The sequence below is a fragment of the Hippocampus zosterae genome, chromosome 10 (assembly GCF_025434085.1).
Source record: "Hippocampus zosterae strain Florida chromosome 10, ASM2543408v3, whole genome shotgun sequence".
Lineage (NCBI taxonomy): Eukaryota > Metazoa > Chordata > Actinopteri > Syngnathiformes > Syngnathidae > Hippocampus > Hippocampus zosterae.
In genome coordinates, this window is record NC_067460.1 from 22,576,707 (window position 1) to 22,591,417 (window position 14,711).

A 14,711-nucleotide genomic window follows, 5' to 3' on the forward strand; every position below is an offset into this window, starting at 1 on the left:
AAATGTTAGCGCAGGAAGTCAACACCGCACCTGACGTAGACCACACAAGGGACGTTTCACTGCTTGTATTTATAATTTCTCCTCCTCCTCATTCTCACTCTCGCGCTTTCTTTCAGTGCTGCCGCAGTGGGTGCGAATGATTAATGACACTCAGCTGGATAGTGGAGAGAAGCTCCAGTGGGAGTGCAAGGCCACGGGGAGGCCCCGGCCTACCTATCGCTGGCTGCGTAACGGTTTGCCCTTGACGTCCCAGGTACAAGCACCTTACTTCTTCTGCTTTTTGCTTAAAGAAGCGCAAGGGAAAAAAAAAAAAAACACCTCAGAGTGCCAAATGTCATCATGAATCATCATCAAGCGCTCACTTTTTCTTCTGGTTCCAGGGTCGAATGGAGATCGTGAACGGCGAGCTCTCGATTAACAAGCTGCAGCTCGTGGACTCTGGAATGTACCAGTGCGTGGCGGAAAATAAGTACGGCGCCATTTACTCCAACGCAGAACTCAAGATTTTAGGTAAACACTTCTTTGCTTTATGACACTCTTTTTAAAACTTTGGACCATGACATCATCATGTACTTCCAGGAATGTAAACAAACTCTTCCATGCCATTTGGCAAAGCCGAGTAAACAGCAAATTGTAATCAGAGATGGCTTTATGTATCCGTAAATGTATTTTTGACGCTCTATCTTCACTTTTTCAACAAATTTGATTAGTTGCGATTAATTACGGAAAATGATACAATTAATTAGTTAAAAATGTTAATCTCTTGACAGCACTAGTTATTGGAAAAATAAAGTCATTTTCTTTTTAGGCCAAAAACTGCATTTTTTTCTGAAAATATAGTCTAATTTCCTAGAGACTAAAACTAATTTTCCATAAGTAAAGGACAATATTGAATTGCTACAGTGTACCTACCTATCAATCTACCTGTCTAGCTAGCCAAATGGCTAGATTGGTTGTTAGCTAGCTTGCTATCGAGCTATCTAGCTAACTCTAACTAGCTAGCTAGACAGCTAGTATGTATATTTAAATTATAATTAACCTGTTACTATAGAATTACTTTCTTCCACCATTACCTTTTGACTGATTTTAAAAAAAGGTGCCATCTGATTTAAAAAAAATAATAATAATATTAATTATGAATCAGACTGACTACTACTCTCTTTGTTCAAGTAATTACAAGTTCGTGGAGCATTTCTTTTGACTTTTTTCTTGAATATGAAGTAACGGTAGCCTTACCTGACTTCACTTTCTGGCTATTCTGCCCATCTCTGTATATTTCCGTGTCTATAAATAAAACATTTCATTAAATACAGAAGTTGAGTCAGTAATTCTACTTTTATCATAGAAAAAAAAACGACTTGTAGATGTAGTTTGGCAGTGCGGAAAACTAAAAGAAAGCTGTGAGGGTTCCGTGTGAAGGAGTGTAATGAGCCCCTTAGCATGGGTTAAGCATTTTTGATTCAATTATTTTTTTTTCTCATAAAAGCAAAGGACGACATCACAGTGACCCCAGATGCCCCATGTGACTTTTATTCAGCATCCACATGAGCGCAAGACCCGTTCACTTGCAACTTGAAGGCCGACTGGCACTCGGCGGCCACGAGGCTTCGCTTGGGCTGTCCTCTTGCGCCGCGTGTTGAGGCGCCATTTTCTCCTTGTCATCTTCTATCGTGGAACGCAGCTGGTGACACCCGTTCCCCTTTTACGTTGCCCCGAGGGATGCGTTGATTTACTGTCGGCGTGGCATGCCCTTTTTAGAAGGGGAATCTGTGACTTTTGGGAAGATCAAAAGTCCCTTTTTGGGTTGTTTTTTTTTCTTTCCACCAAAATCTTCACTCTAAACAGGGCACGCACTCCCAAATTTTAACATCTTAACTGAATTCTGAAATGTGAGAAACTCCACACATGACAAGGAAAGTCTGCGAATGTCTCTAGTGTAGTGCTTCTCAAACCAGGGTCCCCGGCCACTAAATAATTGGCTGTAATTGATTGTCGTATCATTTAATGTGCATATCATCATCTTCCTAAAAGAATGGTCTAAGTCCTGAATCAAAAAGCGAGCCAAAGACTGATTACCGGTATACATGTATTTATTAGTAATCTATATCATAATTTCATGAATAGAATTTAATGATCTGTTTAAATAACGATTTAGTCCGTTTTAGGAGAGGCCGCGAGCATTATGAGATGTTTAAGGCATGAAATTATTTTGGTGCTCCAGCCCCCTCAAGTCACCGCTGTGACTATAGATAGTATCATGTGTCTATAAAATTGTTATAAGTAGACCTTTACAGTGGAGTGAATACTCCTTGTAGACTCTGACGTGAGACCAACACTGCCACCTACTGCAGTGGATATGCAATTACAAGTTTTGTAATTGTACAAATTACAATTACAAAAAAAAACATGTTCCCTGGGGTCACAACCCTCTGGCCTCGCACCCCCCAATGTTCCCACTCCCCAATTTAAGAAGGACTGGGCTAACCATATTTTACTTCAAACACTTTTCATTAAAAAACAAATTAAAAATCTCAATAAGGTATAATAACTTGGTCTTGATTTTGTATTATGGTAGTTGGCCTGAAATAAGAAACATTTATTTGAGGCCACATTCTATGGCTGTGTAGCATTTTTTACACATTAATCGTTTTTTTTTAGGCTCTGTTTACTCAATTTAAGAAATATTGCCAAACCAGACTCACCTCTTCTATGGTCAGATAATTTGCTTTAAATTAAGCCATATCTTTGCCCCCTTTTTTTTTAAACATGCTTTTCAGTGTCAGACTATGATGGCATCCATGGAAACATTTTCTTCCCTGTAAGAAGTCTCTGGATCCAAAAGTGGGTGGGAATGACTCCAGGTTAATGACTTGTTTTTCATATCAACTGTGTCACACTATTCAGAAGATGAGCAAAACTTGAATGAAACTTTAACAAGACCTGACGAGGGTGCCTGATATTTCTTAATCCGGTGATGCCCTCGTACACACCTCAGGACTGATTGCGTGGCTAATAACAGCCCGCGGGCGAGCGACCAGCCGAGGCACCGCGGGGGCCGCATAAGCGTGAGGCCGATTGGTGGCGAGTGGTGGCTGACGCCACCAGCAGCCGAGCGCGCTCCTACTCTGACGAAGACACATAAACACCAGCGCCCGCCGCTGCGGCCCGGAAGGCGGCAGTGTGTGGCGGGGCCGGGGTCAGCCTTGAGCTACGGCTGGGATAGGATTGTCATTGTGCGTGATGTCACTTGGAAAGACTCACTCAGAATCTGAATAATGCTGGCTGACAAAGCCTCGCAGCCTGCAGAAGGCCTTGATGTGTATTACAGATGATGATGATGATGATCGTGATGATGCCCCACTTCATTTCTTGTCGACATATCAAGGTCATGATAATTTGGGGATTTTTCATTAGTTATTTTTTATTTCATTTTAACCTTTTTTTTAAATTTAGTTTTAGATTTAGATTTTACTATTGCAGGTTCATTACTTTGTATTACTATTTTTTTGTTTTTTTTTAATTGAGTTTTTCTTGGTTTTCAGAAGTCGTAGGGTTTTTTTTAATTTTATTTTTTTCTGTAATAATTTTTTATTATTTGTTGATGTAGTAGTCATGCTAACCAGAAAGTGGCCGAGAGCCTGTTTCTACTTCATGCCCTTTTCTCCTCGTTGCAGCGTCGGCGCCCGTCTTCGTGCCCAATCCGGTGCGAGTCATCGCCACGCTGGGCAAGGACGCTTTCATCGAGTGCAAACCTCGGGCGTCGCCCAAGCCGCGGGTCACGTGGAGGCGAGCGGACCGGAGGATACAGCCCAGTAAAAGGTTAGGACCGCAAATGCATGGTCAAGGATTGCACGCAAAATACAAAATGAATCCACTCTCAAGGAGCATGGAAGAGACGTGAACACTCGCCAACCCGACTGACTCCATGCGTTTGACATCCTTACGAAGCCACGCCCCCTTTTCAAGGCACACCAACATACAGTAGGGGTCCCGTGTGAACGTTCCGATCATTTAGTACGTGGACACGCAGAGAGACCAGAACAAAAAGTTTTAAAATAAAACTCTTTTGGTTTATTTGTGTTGTAGCTTCTGAAAAAAATTATGTTAAAATGGATTTGAAAGACCTTAATCATTGATCCTGTATAAGGAAAAATGAACGTTTTTAACCTGCATTTAAAAGCATTTACCTTTGTGTCTGACTTAATTTCTGTGTGCAGCATCACAGCCAGATGCTGCTTCACCATGTTTACGTTCAACTCTCTCTTTGAGGGAGCCCGGTCAGAAGAATAATTAAGCCGAATGAAGGTGAAAGCATGAATAAGCTTCTCCTGGTCCGTTTGGAGTGTGCAAATCTTCAATCTGGATTAGTTTTGCATCTGGTTGAAGGCGGTTTGAGTGATTGGTTTGATATGAATGCTGAAAGTCACATCTAAATCCATCAGCGTTCGGTTTTAGATTTGGTCTTTGGTTTTTAAAGACCGTGGCTCCAGGTGTTTAAAAAAAAACATTCATTTTGGGTCGTTTAAAAGTTGGCCGTAACTGAGTAATCGAATTTCGATTTCCCGCAAAAGGGCAACATTGATTTCCGTATCATTCTAGAATTGTAAATGACACTGGAGCTTGCGCTTTGTGACTTCCCACTGCCGCTTTGCAGCACATTACACGGCTATACCGACCAATAATTGTTTACAGACTGTTTTAATAGCAACATCTGAGAGTTCCACACTCGCGTGCTTAAAAAGCATCAAAGCTTATATTCATTTCCCCGGGTTGAAATATCCACAAAGTCGTGAAAAGTTTGCCTCCCGCTGTATATTTTTTTTTACGTCATTATTTTTATTTTATTTTTTCAAGCGTTCTCCCCGCGGCGATGGGCCTTAGGAGACGTGCAGGTTTTATTAGCCTGACTGAAATGAAGTGTCAGTGTGAAACAAAACATCTTTGCTAGACCACCCCCCCCCCCCCCCCCCCCCCACCCAACAATTCCCTCTTGGAGCTTATGATTGCATTTGGAGCTCTCACGCATTTTGAGGCGTCATCCTTTCACCAGGAGCATCCGTCGGGCTCTGTCACTCAAAGTGAGCGACGTTGTAAGAATTTGTATCCGTCAGCGCCCGGACCTTTTATGTTTAGCCTCCAAGATTGTGACTGGCTTAATGATCAAAATCCTCGGGAGTGTCACCGCTACCGCGTCCAAGTTCCTTTGATGCGGTCATTTTAAGAGAACTATTTCATCTGTAAAAAAAAAAAGGGAAAAAAAGTGTGAAGAGGGAATTGAGCTGTTGTTTGAACTCGGCGTCACTGCTGAAGGATGGCTTTTGGCTCGGCGCAGTGTGCGGGCCCATAAAATGATGATTAATGACTCGGGCTCAACGGAACCCGATAAAGTCTCAGAGGCATTCGTCAAAGCTGCAAATCTATTTTTCTGTGGCAGCCGCGGGAAAAAGTTGTACCTGCGATCGGGCTTCTTATCTCACCTAAGATAAAGTCGAGTGCTCTGGGAGCAGAAAAATCCGATAGGGAGCAAATGCAAACAAAATAAAAAATAAAAATACGCGGGCGGCCCGGTAGTCCAGTGGTTAGCACGTGGGCTTCACAGTGCAGAGGTACCGGGTTCGATTCCAGCTCTGGCCTCCCTGTGTGGAGTTTGCATGTTCTCCCCGGGCCTGCGTGGGTTTTCTCCGGGTGCTCCGGTTTCCTCCCACATTCCAAAAACATGCGTGGCAGGCTGATTGAACACTCAAAATTGTCCTCGGGCGTGAGTGTGGTCGTTCATCACTGTATGCCCTGCGATTGGCTGGCAACCTATTCAGGGTGTCCCCCGCCTACTGCCCGAAGACAGCTGGGATAGGCTCCAGCACCCCCCCCCCCCCCCCCCGTGACCCTAGTGAGGATCAAGCGGCTCGGAAGATGAATGAATGAATGAATAAAAATACGCACACATACTGTACGTGCAAAGTACACCAACTCAAAAACGACGGCAAGAACAAAATGATGCAAGTTCACGCCACTAAACGCAAGTTTGTCAGGCCACCGTTTTGTTTTTTTTTTTAGTTGACGATTGACCGAGGACGAATCCATCGGCTCTGTTGGGACGAAATGAATCAGCGAAAGGTCAGCGCTGATCCAGCGTCTGATAATGGCGATTCCTATCTCGAAACAAAAGCGGCGTTCAAATGTTGACCCGGGCGGATCCCGGCAAAGATTTTGTGACATTGGCCTTTGTGGAGCGGCGAGGTTTATGGACGGCGGGGCCATCGTTCTTTTTCGGGGTGAATCGAAAATGCCTGCGCGTTTATCTGCCATTGACAGCTGTCCCGACTTAATGAAGGTGCGTAATTAACATGGATTTCCGCTAATGTTAAGCCTTTTGTTGCTTAAACACAAGGTGTTAATTCCGTTTTGTTTTGTTTTTTTGGACAATGATCAGTATGGGGCTTTTTTTTTGTCCTTCGAGCACAAGGGCCGGTTCAGTGTAGCCATTACTCTGTCACCATTATTGGCATTATTGTCCATTTTCTACGCCCCGAGACCGTTCGCCGGTCAATCACAGGGCACATATAGACAAACAAATGTCCACATTGAAATTGACCAAGACATTGAGTCTTCGGCACAGGACGTGAGAAAACGTGGGAATCAAACCTGGATCCCTTTGACTGGAAATCAGACAATCTCACAACGTGCTCCACTGCGCCACCATTGCTTCATGCTTTTCACTAAATATCATAATCATTCATTCATTCATCTTCCGAACCGCTTGATCCTCACTAGGGTCGCGGGGGGTGCTGGAGCCCATCCCAGCCGTCTCCGGGCAGTAGGCGGGGGACACCCTGAATCGGTTGCCAGCCAATCACAGGGCACACAGAGACGAACAACCATCCACGATCACACTCACACCTAGGGACAATTTAGAGCGTTCAATCAGCCTGCCACGCATGTCTTTGGAATGTGGGAGGAAATCGGAGCACCCGGGGAAAACCCACGCAGGCCCGGGCAGAACATGCAAACTCCACACAGGGAGGCCGGAGCTGGGATCGAACCCGGTACCTCTGCACTGTGAAGCCGACGTGCTTAACCACTGGACTACCGGGCCGCCCTATCATAATCATCATAATCATAATAATCATAAATCAGCGCTGGATTTGCCATCTCCCCCCCCCATTGACCATAAAATCCCGTTTATAATACGCACCTCAAACAGGCGGTCAAACCCGATAGGGTATAATGGAGTGACAAACCGTTTTGCATTTCATGCGTACACATTATACCTACTTTGTGGCAACTTGTGGGTATGAGCAACATTTTAAATAACTGTCTAATAGAAAAATCGCATTATCGAGGCAATTAGAAAGACCTTTTATGGGCATAAGTTACTCACGGATTTTTGCCATTTGTGGCAGGGCTCAGCACCTAACGCCGTATATCCTGAGTGATTTCGACATGTTTAACCGTGAACGGTGTCACAGTTATAATAAGGCCCTCTGAGCGCAAGCATGATGAAATGACACCTGTGCCTTATTTCATATGGAAAGAAGACTTCAATCCCATAATCGCGTCGTCCTTTTCATATAGGTCAGTTCGTTCTATAGTGTGATTCTTTGCTTTAGATATCCCTGCACTCGGCTCGATTTGCATGTCCCAGGTAGGCATTGGTCCCCGTCTTGTCCTCTGTGTGTCAACGTCCTTGTGAGGTAGGGTTTACGGGGCGCGGCGTGAATTTTCCTAATGCCCTTGTTTGAAAAATGTCTCCTGGCTGCAGATTGCCTCGTGACTTGTTCTTGTCAAGATTCGGTCACGCCTTCCGGGCTTCCTCTTTGCCAATTTCAATCAGCTTTGCGCATGATGAAGGTGGGGGAGGAGGGGTGGTGTGTCGCTTTAAATGCCGAACAATATTAATTTATTTGAATGGCATCAATGCCTCCGAAGCCTTAAATAGATGACGAGGATGGGTGGGGGGCTGGGGAGGGTGGGATGTGAATTCATTTGAACATAATGAGATGTTGTCCTCCAAGGTGGGAGTAATCCACATGTGCAAGTCATAAGGAAGTCACAAGTCTTAACCTTCAAGTTTGAAACAAGTCCTCGGATGATTTTGCCAAAAAATAATAATAATAAACAAATAATCAAATCGAACCATTCTCTACTAACCACATAATTCAACTTAAGCAAGGGTAGTTTGCGCGCAAGCTTCGAATGCTAAGCTAGCATTAGCCTTCTAATCAAGTCGATTTTAGCCTTGGCTGGTATGTTGGCTGTTGGTTGCCTTACTTGTGTTGGAGTTTTGCCATAACATGTACAGTGTAACCATCGCAGGTAAAACAATTTATAAATCACACAAAATTATTTGGTCAATGTACACAAAATTGTGTCGCATTTTACTATTTGAAATAAATCACATTCAATGAACTTTAATACCTTTTTTGATTTTGTATAACCAAAACGAATTAACATCAAAGGCAACCTTCGAAGTTAGCATCCCACCAGCTGCCTACAATCTGTAGTAGCACATGTAGTGTATGTGCTAGCGTAGCGGTTTGCCACTCGCGATTAACGTTAGCATCTTTCTAAATGCCAGTCAGCTTCATTTTCAACTCATTTTATCACAGTAAAATATGGTACAACATAACAAAACAGTGTTCAACACTTGTAGGATTCTGATTGGTTTGAACCAAATTTCTTTAACAAGACATCATTAAGATAAAACTGCTAATTATAGCACACTAACATTGGTGCTGAAAAATATTTATTTTTGGAGAAGATAAAAAAAAAACAACTCCTGTGAGTTATATTCTCAGTCTCTTGTGTTGCTCCACCATTTGTGGTTCAATATCCATTATCTGTAAAACTGCTACTATCGATGCTAAACGTTAGCATGTCAGGAGGGTTTCCTCCGTCTCCATTCTCCAGCAAGCGTTGGATTTGCCGCATCCTTCAACGGCTACTTACGAGTCCCGGCATGTTCACCTGTTTGTTTTTCCCGTCGATTACACTCGGCGTCTCCCCCCAGAGTACGCGGTGATGAAACGTTAAGTCGCTTTTGACAGCCTTTATCAGGCCAATTTATGAGTGTAATGCTCCTCCGTAAGTTGATTTAAAAAAAAAAACTACTGTGAAATAAGGCAATTGTGTTCTTTAAAAAGACTCATCCCTACCCCCCCCCCCCTTCCGAATTGATAGTCAGGCGACGAATGCGTCGCTTTTGTTCTCGACCTCAAAAGCAAAAAGCAGTTGAAGTCAAAGTGTCGTTTACTGTTTTTTTTTGTTGTTTTCCTGACTAAAATGTTCTTAGCGTCGTCTCTATCTCGAGGAACATCTGCGCTTTTAACCCTCCAGAGATGCTCGACGACTGATAGCGTTGCCTGGAGGTCAGCCTCATTAACATATTTAAATTGCTCATTGATCTGCACTGAAAGACTTTGATGTCAATGTTTCGTCACTGGAAGTGGCGCTATAAATACACAAACATTGCATTGAAGTTTGCAACCAAAAGTACACGGGCCACAACGTCCTGACAAGAACTTGATCTTCCGTGACACGGGTAGCTGCTGTGATCATCCCATGTCCGCTTTGATTTTTGATTCATTCTTCGCCTTATGAGAGACCTCAAAATGCGTCACCATTCGCCGTTTGTTGCAAGCGGACTTCCATCGAGGTGGAAATGGAGCATTTTAGGCATCTTCTAATTTAGGATTGTGTGCATAGCTGAGGTCAAAGTACCAATGTCTGCGTTTCATCCAAAAGGGATTGTCAGGAGTGCTATATGGGCTCCCCCTAGTGGTGTGGGAAAGAATAACTGAATTAAGGTTAACTTTTACTGTGAAAATATATTTCCGGTTCTTATTTAACTTGTGTGTGAAGTAGAGAGGTGCAACGAGTTTTCGGTGATCAAATTAATCAATTATTCCGACAATGGATTAATTGTTGGAGACCTGCTTTAATGTAAATTGAATCGCTGAATCATCATGCACTCTCAATGTCCATTTTTTTGAGTGAACAGATGGAAATAAAAGCGTTTTTTTTAATCCGATAATGGACAGAAGAATCTATTTTCTGAAATAATTTTTTGTTTCAGCCCTAGTGCATTACATATTAATTGAATCAGTAGGTCTTTATTTCCCTGGAATTAAATGCTCTAACTTTGCATAACGTGTACCAGGGGTAATATTATGTTCTGCCATCAGAGTCTCTCACTTAGTAGCACCGGCTTGAAAGTTTGAAATTTTTCACCCTTGGCACCTGTTCACTTAAATTGGTTGGTTATCATAACAGGACATAGAAAAAAAAGTCTAAGGAGCCATTTCAGAAATAAGAAGTTTGGATGCAGCCATTTTAGGTGAATTTTATGGATCCCATGTTGAGGAATATACACAAATGGTCAAGGAGCAAAAAATAATCACTCAATGTTACTTTTTGCCAATGACAACAGTAATTCAACTCTTCTGTTGGTAGTCGTTGTTACAATCTTCCCACCTTAGCCATTGTGATGAGTGTTTTTGCCATGTGGCAGGATGATGCTGTTGAGGAACAACACTCTGAGGATCGTCAACGCCAGCCGAGCGGACGAAGGCGGTTACGTGTGCCGGGCCGAGAATCAACTGGGCTGGGCTGAGATGACGGCCACGCTGTGGGTGAAAGGTAAGTGATGCCCCAGGCGCCTATCATTTTCTGTCACATTCAGGACAAAGTCGGGCAAGTGCCCCACCATGTCCAGCAATCGGCTCTTTTATTTTATTTTATTTTTTACCTTCACACTCAACTGTATATATAGAGCACTTTAAAACAACCACTGCTGCGTACAGAGTGCCTTACATGGAGCAAATATAATTTGTACAATAAGGCCACAAATTAATAGCAAAAACACGAGACTGTCCTTCAGACAGGATAAAATTGGCCTTTAAGAGAAAGCATCTTTTTTGCTCAGCGGGACATAGCTGTAACAGTCATCCACATCGCAGGGGGGAAAAAAATCCTTCAGATGGAACCCATATGGTGCAGACACAGTGAGAACAGCAGAGGCCCCAGAATTGAACCCTGTGGAACACCACATGACAATGGGGCAGTTTGTGACTCAGAGCAACCAAGGCTAACACAAAAAGCTCCGTCAGCTAAATAGGACCTGAACCACTTGAGGGCGCTGCCGCCAATGCCCACCAGGTGCTACACACAAGCCAACAGAATACTGTGGTCCACTGTATGAGGTCACAGCCAAAACGGGGCGGTCCGTCTGAGGTGACAGTGCAGCAGCTTTGTGCTTGCAGAGGCCATGCGCTTGGAGCTGAGTCCGAGCCGCGTGGAGGTGACCGTGGGCGAGAGCGTGGTGCTCAGCTGCAAGGCCACGCACGACACCTCGCTGGACGTCGCCTTCCAGTGGATGTTCGACCACAAGCCAATCAGCTTCCAGCAGGGAGGCGGCGGCCACTTTGAGTACATCCAGACAGTCCGAGCCAAAGTAAGCAGTGACTTTTGATCCTTTTATTTTGTTTTGTATTTTCATATTTTTGATTTATTTTATATTATTTTGTAACTGTAGTATTCATTTTCTATATTTTTATTGTATATTATATTTTTATTGTTTATATATTATTGTTATTATTATTTTGTAGTTCAAGCAAGTTGTAAGTCAAGTCCTAAACTCTTGCCAAACAACAAATGTTGGGATATGTTCCCCCCAAGTTCATTTTCTCTTGAAATGAGCATTTGCATCTTTTTTTTTCCAAAGCAGCTTGAAATAAATGTAAACAATTTTATTAATGTTGATTGAAGTGTCATAGCGTTAATCGTGATAAATCTTGAAATGTGCTGAAGATGGGAGAGAACGAATAAACATCCGACATCGAGTCTTTCCCGATTTTTTTGGCAAGCAAGTCATAAAAATGGCAACTCAAGTCTTGACTCGAGTCTAGTCATGTGTCTCAAATATTTTTTATAAATATAAATTTATAATTTACAATTTAGAGTGTTCAATCAGCCTGCCACGCATGTTTTTTGGAATGTGGGAGGAAACCGGAGGACCCGGAAAAAACCCACGCAGGCCCGGGGAGAACATGCAAACTCCACACAGGGAGGCCGGAGCTGGAATCGAACCCGGTACCTCTGCACTGTGAAGCCGACGTGCTAACCACTGGACTGCCGGGCCGCTCCAGTCAAGTCATGTGTCTCAAATATTTTATGAAACCAATCCAATCCTTTTTTTGCTATGGCGCAATATTTCAAAAACATTTATCAGATGTGATGGTTTAGTCACGGACTGTCCCCCAAAAAAACATTTGTTTGATAATTGTGCGAATGAAAATGTGCATTCAAATGTACAAAATAGTGACATTTATCTTGCCGGGCATCCATATACATCTGATTCTACAAATCAACCCCGGTGGGAGCTCAAATGGCCTTGCTTGATTTATTTATTTCGTTATTTTTGCACTACAGGGACTTGCTTGAAAGGTGAAAGTTACCAGAGACTTTCTTAGAACTTGCACGTACAGTATGTAACTTCTTCGCACCTCCGGTGCCAAGCACGAAATGCAGGAGCCACGTTTTTCAAGTCACATCTGTCCTGACAAGCCGTCGTCTCGCCACTGAACGACATTGAGCAGCAGCTCCCTGTTGGCGGCGGAGGCACGCTCTGCAATTTTAATCGGGATCGATGCTAAGCAGCCGTGCAAGGAGCCCGCCTGGGTTTGCAGCCTACGGCGCTTCTCATTTCCCAGAGCAAAAAAAAAAAAGCCCAGGAAGGAGCCGCTGAATTTAACAGGAATTTTTTTTTTTCCCCTTTCTAGCCAGTTGAGCTTCGAGATGTAAAGCAATTGCACGGTTTCCTTTCAAGTGCATTCCGGATCCTTCTCATGTCTGCCTTGTATGTCTTTGCAGCAGTCGTCCACGGTGGATTTGATGATTAGGAGCATTTTGCTGAAGCATGCTGGGAAGTACGGCTGCAGGGCCCAAACCAGCGCCGACACCATGAGCGCGGAGTCGGAACTTCTTGTTCGAGGTGAGCTTTTTTTGAAGTCGCGTTGGAGACCGAAATAAAAAATCGCATTACGGCGACGACAAGAATGCAGCCGTAGAATGTCGTGAATGACGCAGTCACGTTACGACAACCAAGTCAGAAGCTTACACCAGAAAATTAATTTTTAAGGGGGGGGTGGGGTGAACAAGGAAATAATCATTCCATACAAAAACAAGCAAATGTGCGTTTCCAATAATTGTGCTTTCATTTTTTTTCTTTAATTATTATTTTTTTCATCAATATTGTAATCTTTAATCTCCCCCCTAATATCTTGTCACAACATCATCTCGGCTTTCCGTATGAAATGATGATGTTTACTTTTTAATTGAGGCGAGTGTGCGCAGATTGCAGCGCGAGGGGGCCGGCTGCCCGCCTTGTGCACAGACTCGGTCTTAAGCGGAGCTGACAGGGGGGTCCGTCATCCAGCGCCAAGTAAATTGGGTTTGCTCTTTGCTGGATGACTGGACCCGCTCTTAATTTCATATCCCCCATATTGGTGACGCCGCAAAGAGAGAAGGGACCGTTTAGGATTGCTCTCTGTGTCTTCAAACTTTTGGTGAGGAACGTGCTTTGTTTTCATCGGCAGGGATTAGCGATTTTTGTTGTCGTATTGATGTGCATTTTTCATCTGTGCTTGACTTTTATACAGTTGAATATAATGTTCTTTTTTCCGACAATTTTTCAAAATGACAGGATTGTATTTCAGGGCGGCCCGGTAGTCCAGTGGTTAGCACGTGGGCTTCACAGTGCAGAGGTACCGGGTTCGATTCCAGCTCCGGCCTCCCTGTGTGGAGTTTGCATGTTCTCCCGGGGCCTGCGTGGGTTTTCTCCGGGTGCTCCGGTTTCCTCCCACATTCCAAAAATATGCGTGGCAGGCTGATTGAACACTCTAAATTGTCCCTAGGTGTGAGTGTGAGTGTGTATGGTTGTTCGTTTCTGTGTGCCCTGCGATTGGCTGGCAACCGATTCAGGGTGTCCCCCGCCTACTGCCCGGAGACGGCTGGGATGGGCTCCAGCACCCCCCGCGACCCTCGTGAGGATCAAGCGGTACGGAAGATGAATGAATGAATGAATGAAGGATTGTATTTCAAAGCAACAACACTTTTGATTTTTTTTTTCTTTTTTTTTTTATTATTTCAAACGGTTGCCAGGCGCTTTAATAATACAGTATGTCCGCTTTCGCCAGAATATTTGTTGGGCAAAAATTTTTCTTAGCTCATTCGTATTAGATCTTGAATGTTTGGGCACTTTAACCACCGTATTACTAAACCAGCAATTAAAAAAAGTCAATCCCCCCCGCCCCCCACCCTAAATATACTGTTTGTATCTATGTGATGGCGCCACTGATGTTGGCTCCAGATTAGTTTTCCAAACTACAGCCTGCTGCATTCTGAGTGTTCTCATTTCCATTCGTCAGTGAGCCACTTTTACGGTAACCTTCCAAACAGGACACCTTGCTAGGGACACAGCACATTGCCTTTCATTGGAGAGAGCGCCAGCTGTTCGCCCCCCCCCCCCCCCATACACACCCCTGAGTCCTCACGTTTGCCGTGATGATGGCGTTCGCTAAACAAGACGGAGGTAAACATATGTTAGCTTTTATTGGAACATGGTGAGTCCTGACACCTAAAAGCCCCCCCACCCCCACCCCTCCCAAAAAAAAGGCAACATTTGAGTCTTCCTCTCTCAGATCAGCAGTCTGATT

The 14,711-nt window shown here is 43.8% G+C and overlaps 1 protein-coding gene across 1 annotated transcript in view; it reads left to right on the forward strand.

The window, feature by feature from the left end:
• cntn5 (contactin 5) overlaps positions 1–14,711 on the forward strand; it is a 92,343-nt gene that overhangs the window by 59,916 nt on the left and 17,716 nt on the right. Inside the window, exons 10-15 of the mRNA XM_052078377.1 lie at positions 117–253; positions 381–510; positions 3,675–3,819; positions 10,508–10,635; positions 11,259–11,449; positions 12,868–12,988. Coding sequence (XP_051934337.1) covers positions 117–253; positions 381–510; positions 3,675–3,819; positions 10,508–10,635; positions 11,259–11,449; positions 12,868–12,988 — 852 coding nt within the window. The remainder of the gene's footprint in view (positions 1–116; positions 254–380; positions 511–3,674; positions 3,820–10,507; positions 10,636–11,258; positions 11,450–12,867; positions 12,989–14,711) is intronic.